Source organism: Curcuma longa, chromosome 3 (genome assembly GCF_044706935.1).
Source record: "Curcuma longa cultivar G26 ecotype Majalengka, Jawa Barat chromosome 3, ITB_CL_G26_1.1, whole genome shotgun sequence".
Classification (NCBI taxonomy): Eukaryota; Viridiplantae; Streptophyta; class Magnoliopsida; order Zingiberales; family Zingiberaceae; genus Curcuma; species Curcuma longa.
Window position 1 is genome coordinate 20925411 of NC_133863.1, and position 6216 is coordinate 20931626.

General features: G+C 38.9%; 1 protein-coding gene across 1 annotated transcript; it reads right to left on the bottom strand.

Moving 5' to 3' along the window:
• Positions 1-2709: 2709 nt before the first annotated feature.
• On the bottom strand, positions 2710-4801 carry LOC141824283 (G-type lectin S-receptor-like serine/threonine-protein kinase At1g11330). The gene is made up of 5 exons (XM_074711541.1): positions 4582-4801; positions 4288-4498; positions 3956-4193; positions 3340-3490; positions 2710-3178 (listed from the first exon to the last, which is right to left on the bottom strand). Exons 1-5 carry the CDS (start codon positions 4768-4770, stop codon positions 2840-2842), a joined length of 1128 nt encoding a protein of 375 aa, XP_074567642.1. The 5' UTR covers positions 4771-4801; the 3' UTR covers positions 2710-2839.
• Positions 4802-6216: the final 1415 nt, after the last annotated feature.

A 6216-nucleotide genomic window follows, 5' to 3' on the forward strand; every position in this document is an offset into this window, starting at 1 on the left:
GTGATGCGTCTTAGTCAACATAGGCTCCATGTAGTACGTCCTTGACCCGGTCAATATAGACTCCATCGGCTCAATCAACATAGATTCCACGTAGTATGTCCTTGACTCGGTCAACATGAATCCGAGTCACTTAATGTCACACTTAGTTTGGGTCAAATGGAGGTCATGTTGACCTTGAAAGAGCTCGACAATACTCATAGGGAGCTCGATAGTATTTAGAATGACTTTGCCGAGTTCAACAAAGTTGGAGCTCAATACATTAACAAGGTTAAATTAGAGAAGAGACGCATTAGTTACAAAAGGACATCAGGTCAAGAGTTCTAACAGTAACCTTATCAACAGTAATAAATAGCGATCACAAATACATGAAAGAAGGTGTCGGTTACAAATGTAGAAACATTATGGCAGTTATAGGCGTCAAAGTTATATAGCTTCTTGAAATTATACAACCGCCTAAAGTAAAGACGTGTAATAAAGAAGGGGTGCAACTGCTGTAGAAGCAAAACGCCTTTTCTCCCTTCTTTTATAATATATATAAGGTAGTCATTTCAGTAAGGAAAGTATACATAAAAACTACTATGCTCCATTCTATTTTTCGTTCTTTTTAAAATTTTTCTTTAACTCTGACTTGGGCGTCGAAGGAGTAACGCAAAGATGTGCCTTGGCACTTTTCTGACCTCTTGTTGGCCTTTTTCAACTAGATAGAGGGAAATTGATTCGCTACGATTCTGCTTGCCTAACACTAGCCTGCTGAAGGTAGACCTATTAAAAGCCGACCCATTTGAGGAAGCTAGATCCATTTGCAATTAACACAGCAAAAATCAATAGAGGGGATCCAATGAAAGTTGACTCAATATCCATCGATTTTAGACCAAATCAATAACTAATAAAACTTTGTCGAGACCTTAACAAAGAAGCTTGTAAGCATGAGAATCGTCCCTGAGGCCATGATACCACGGTAGGATATCCAAGTTGTAACTCAGGCACCCGCGGTTCGATCCCCAATTACGGCGTATTTGCAGGAATTTTTCTCCAAATGTGGATCGCACTCAAAGGATGTTGGGTATCTGGTTTGAATTCTGTGGGACTGAACCGATCACCTCCAGAAATTGAGTCAATGTGACTAACTGGGATTATCATTTTTTTTTTTTTGTAAGCACGAGAATCAACAACAAATTAATATTATATATACGTGATATTAAATTACAATTTTAAATTTTAAATATTATATATAAATATTATTAAATTATAACAGTTATTAAATTAATATTTGGCTTCCTCAACTTACGTTCGACCGACGCTTCTCCACTGCCAAAATTAACCACCCAGCTCAATTCCAAAAAGTACCCATCGGAACGCCTCGGCATCTCACAGCCGGACTCGTCGCCCTCCGTGAGTATCTTTTCGGGCTCGTTCGGCCTGGGTACCATAAATTTAAAGCATTGAGAACGTACGCGGAGGAAACGGAGCCATACGGGCTCCTCCAACCCGTTAACGGCTCTCCGCTGTAAACTAAACCTCCCGCTTTATAATATTTTGTTTCCATTATAAGTAAAAAAAAAAGTTCTAAGACATTTCAAAAGCTCGTCGACGGCGAAGTCGCCGCCTGCTATGCCGGCGCCGGCCTCCGGTTCTCGAGCTCTGCAGAGACAACGATATCCATAACCAAGTCGTCCCATGAAGTCGAGGATCAGGAAGAGGGGCGACTTCTTCCTCTGCTTCGGCGCCGCCGCGGAAGCAGGGAAGGGGAAGCGCCGGGGACCCATGGATTCCTCCCGAAAGAGTGAGGAAACGTGGAGGATGATACGTAGTATCAGAAGGATTGACTCATATTACCGAGCTCTGGAGAAGATCCGAGCTTGTTTTACATCTCCGGTATGTAATTTGATTTCGGTGGATTTGAATTCATTTTTTTTTAATTTTTGGGGGTAAATTTTTGCCAGAATCGAAACGGGAAAAGGAGGAAGAATTCTAACCGGTCGCCGGAGCGGAAGGAGCCGGAATCGAGCGTCAATTTGACGATTAGCCACGACGATCACCGAGCCCTGGTGGCCTCTTCGTCGACATCCTGCTCCTCGTCCTTGACCTTCTTCTTCTTCTTCTTCTTCACCCACCGCTTCCTCCTTCTCCGCTTCTTCCGCCGCATCTCCCTCGCGGACGCTCCCGGTCACCTCGGGCTTTCGGTCTTCAACTGGGGCATTCCTTCTCGTCACCGGCCTGGCACTGATGCTCTTTTATGGGCGTGTGTGCGCGATCCTGTGGACGTCGTCGTGGTTATACTATGCGCTCACTGGAAAAGCAAGGGCGAGATGACGCCGATGGCTGTAAGGCAGTTCTAACGGCGGCGGTGAAACTTGAACCGGAAGCGGAAGAGAAAAGAAATTAAAACCAGAAAAAAGAAACGTAACCAATCAAATAAGTTTAAAAATATAAGAACTTCACAAATTCAAACAAATTCTAATTAGGATCTCAATACCATCTAAATTAAGCCCAAGTCAGCTTTAAAAAAAAAGTCAACTTCAACAACCGTCAGCAGTTGTTTAGTTAATTTTAGAATTGATTGCTTGTTTACCAGAACATATAAACACAAATGCCACTAGAGATTAACAAAGCAAAGATACAAACTATTATATCAAACTATTCTATAGAAACTGAAAGGAAAAACAAAGAGATAAAAATTACAGGGAAAATTCAATGAAATTTCTCACAAATTTAATTATCTGCTTTCAGTTTCTCAAGTGCAGTTTTCACATTTTCAGGCAGCTATTTTACAGAAATTGAGACTAGACAACAAAACTTTCACAATGGATATACATTTTCTTTATATATCAGGCTGTACTTAGTCTGTCCCAACTATTTGAGATAGATCAGGAGACTCATCATGTATCATGGACTCGATAACATCGGGACTAGATAAAGGTTGATGAATGATTGCCAATTCTGTCTCACTTGGACTTCTCTCTACTATAAACGTGGGTTGTCTTGGCATGGGCAGTACACTTGTTTCATTTTCCATCATACGAATGACACTGTCGATTTCAGGTCGATCACTCACTCGATCTTGTACACACAATAATGCTATATGTACACATCTTATCACTTGGTCAATCTTGGATGATGATCCAATCAATGTATCTATTAGTTCAGCTACTCTTTCTTCGTTCCACATCTGCCAAGCCTGTTGCATATTTATGTTTAGTGATGAGAGATATTAATTCCTTATGCAAATAAATAGCTATAGCTTCTACAAGAGAAAATAAATTGCCAACAATATGTTAAATTATTTATGATTTTATATTCAAAATACTAAATGCAATGTTACTATGTGAAGAAACTTACATATCCTACTAGGTTGATATTATTCTCCATGCGATGGAAGCTACTATTTCTTTGACCGACGATAATCTCCAAGATAAGAATCCCAAAGCTGTATATATCAGATTTCACTGAGAATAATCCTTCCATTGCGTATTCAGGAGACATATAGCCACTGTATTCATTTAGAATACATCAATTAAAAAAATACTATTGAATTATGCTTACTTCTTAATTCAAACAAAGAACTAATATCATTTTAATTTGTCTCTTGGCCTCTACACTATTTTTGTAATTTGCACCTCAAATTTACAATGAAAAACAACAAAGTATCATTTTGTCATATGAAGTTCTAAGTTTGGGCACCATTATCAATTTCCTTAATAAATGGCATTAGAAGTATTCAACTAAAAACTATCAACTATGACATGTTTACATTTTTTATTGTGAAACTGGCAAATTTTCATCTCAATATTGAACTCATCAGTCCATGATAAATGGCAAGGTGACAACAATTCAAACTTCCAGGAGCTATTTCCTTAAGTATGGCACTTAACTTGAAAATTAGGTAAATTTTGAAGCATGAAATGAAAATTTTCAGTTATAAACTTATGCATATGTACTCAGATAATTAACCTACAATGTGCCAACCACGCGGTTGGTGTTGCGTTGGTTTTCATTGCCTCCAAAAATTCTTGCCATACCAAAGTCTGATATTTTAGGGTTCAAGTTTTCATCAAGCAAGATATTGCTAGCTTTCAGATCACGATGGACGATCCGCAACCTTGAATCTCTGTGAAGATATAGAAGACCGCGAGCAATACCTTCTATGATGATGAACCTTCTATCCCAATCTAGTACATCTCTCTTCAAAGGATCTATTAATTCCATAATTATAAATACCTCAAAAACTTGCCGGTATAAAGTTTTCGTCAATTTTTTTTTTTTGACATTAAGGAAGTATTTACATACCAAATAGGATGGCATCCAAGCTTTTGTTCGGGAGATATTCATAGATGAGAATTTTTTCATGACCTTGAATGCAGCAGCCGAGCAACCTGACCAGGTTCCTGTGCTGCAATTTAGAGATGAGAATGACTTCAGTCTTGAACTCCTCCAAGCCCTGACCTGAACTCCTTGAAAGCCTCTTCACTGCCACTTCTTGTCCTCCAGGTAACATTCCCTTTCAACAACATTGATCAATATCTTCTTAGCATTGACACAAGTCCATCTTAAGATAATAATTTATTCTGTTTAAAATCTCACCTTATAAACATAGCCAAAGCCTCCTTTTCCAAGCTTATTTGACTCGCAAAAATTGTTTGTTGCAGCTTGGATAGTGTCAAATGTAAATAGTGACAGATCTGAGCCTTTTCCTTCTTGCTTTTCGTTTCCATAGAGGATTGAGCCAGAAAAATCTGGTGCTAGGTTTCCACTCAACCGTGTACACGTCATTAGGTTCTCTTTTTTCGTTTGCTTCTTCGAAACATCTACGCATATAATATGTTCATCATTATTATCTTACCATCAAATCTTACTGTTTAGGACTAACTATATAAATCTTATTTGTAATTACTGAGATGCCTGAGGAATAAAATGGTCCATTAGGGCCCCATTCAAAAACAAACAACAAAAAATAAAACAAAAAATTATATAAATCTTATCCACTATTGGGCATGATAATATTACTGATCATGCAATTCAGTAAGAAGATACATAATAACAACCTTCAATTCAGTTAGGGGAGATTTCTGTTTGTTTTTCATAATTTGATGTCATTCAGAATTATCATTTCTATTTTTATTTCATTTTTTTCAAATGACGAAAGAAATTGGACCTTCCAAACTATTTTCTTAGTGTTTATGTTGATGTACGTAGAAACTATTGTTAGAAATGTGAATGTAACAAGGTGGATGGAAAAAAGAGACTCTGTTGTGAATGAGATTTTAATCTCATATTGGGAGTTTTATAATTAGATGGTTGATTTATTTTGTTGCACAAGCATATGTGTTGTAAACAAATGCATGGGGAGAGACTCTCTCTCATGTATGGGTGTGTAAGAGGATGCAAATCCAGGACCGGATTGCACTAAACCAAATTGGCTTGTATGCGAGCATAATCTGCGCACGTCAAATGTCGGACCAGTCAGGACAAAATTTGGCCAAGGGAATCAACAAATGTTTTGTTAATTGAATCTTCTTTTGCTACTTGCTCAAGAGGTTAACGGAAGAATTAATCAGATGATTAATTGTGAATCCATAACCATCAAGTTTAATGGCAGATTATTGATGGCCAACATTTTGATCCAAGCATTAAATGGTCTTTACTCGATCATTTAACGCAGCTAAAGCGGAGGCGCTCCTATGTAAGAAGGTTAAATCTTAAGCAAAGACAGACCCGAAAAGCTACAGTAAAAAGATCTCCATCCATTTGCGTTCCCCTCGCTCTCATCCTCTCTGTCGTGCGTCTCTTGCTTAGCAGAATTCCCGTGATAGCAATCGGATACGAGTTCAATTTGTTGTGGTGCTTGATGGTGATCATGGTTCGCTATTGGATCCTGGGAAAGAAATAGCCCATGACAACCTCAAAGCACCGTCGAAGGTGGGACGAATCTATTTTAAAGATATTGCGTCAAACACTGGCCTCAGCATAGCTATCCGACTGGGTACAACAACCCACTCAGACTCGAGCAACACTTGGACAGTCTGGTGATTTCACTCCCGACTCGACTGTGACATCCACTCGGGAAGTATTCCCGAGTACTCAGCTTCTGTTCCCGACTCGGCATCGGTTTACTCGACTCGACATTGGCTTACTCAACTCCACGCTCGGAGTACTTGGCAAATCAATGATTTGACGACTCAAACTCAGCAATATGCTCTTTCACTCGGCCTCAACAAT

Excerpts from the sequence above, each read along its gene's own strand:
- LOC141824283 (XM_074711541.1), bottom strand. The coding sequence starts at position 4,770 with ATGACGTGTACACGGTTGAGTGGAAACCTAGCACCAGATTTTTCTGGC. Across the intron at positions 4,499-4,581 it reads GCTTTGGCTATGTTTATAAG|GGAATGTTACCTGGAGGACA; the intron begins GTGAGATTTTAA and ends TGTTGTTGAAAG. Across the intron at positions 3,179-3,339 it reads ATATCAACCTAGTAGGATAT|GCTTGGCAGATGTGGAACGA; the intron begins GTAAGTTTCTTC and ends AATATGCAACAG.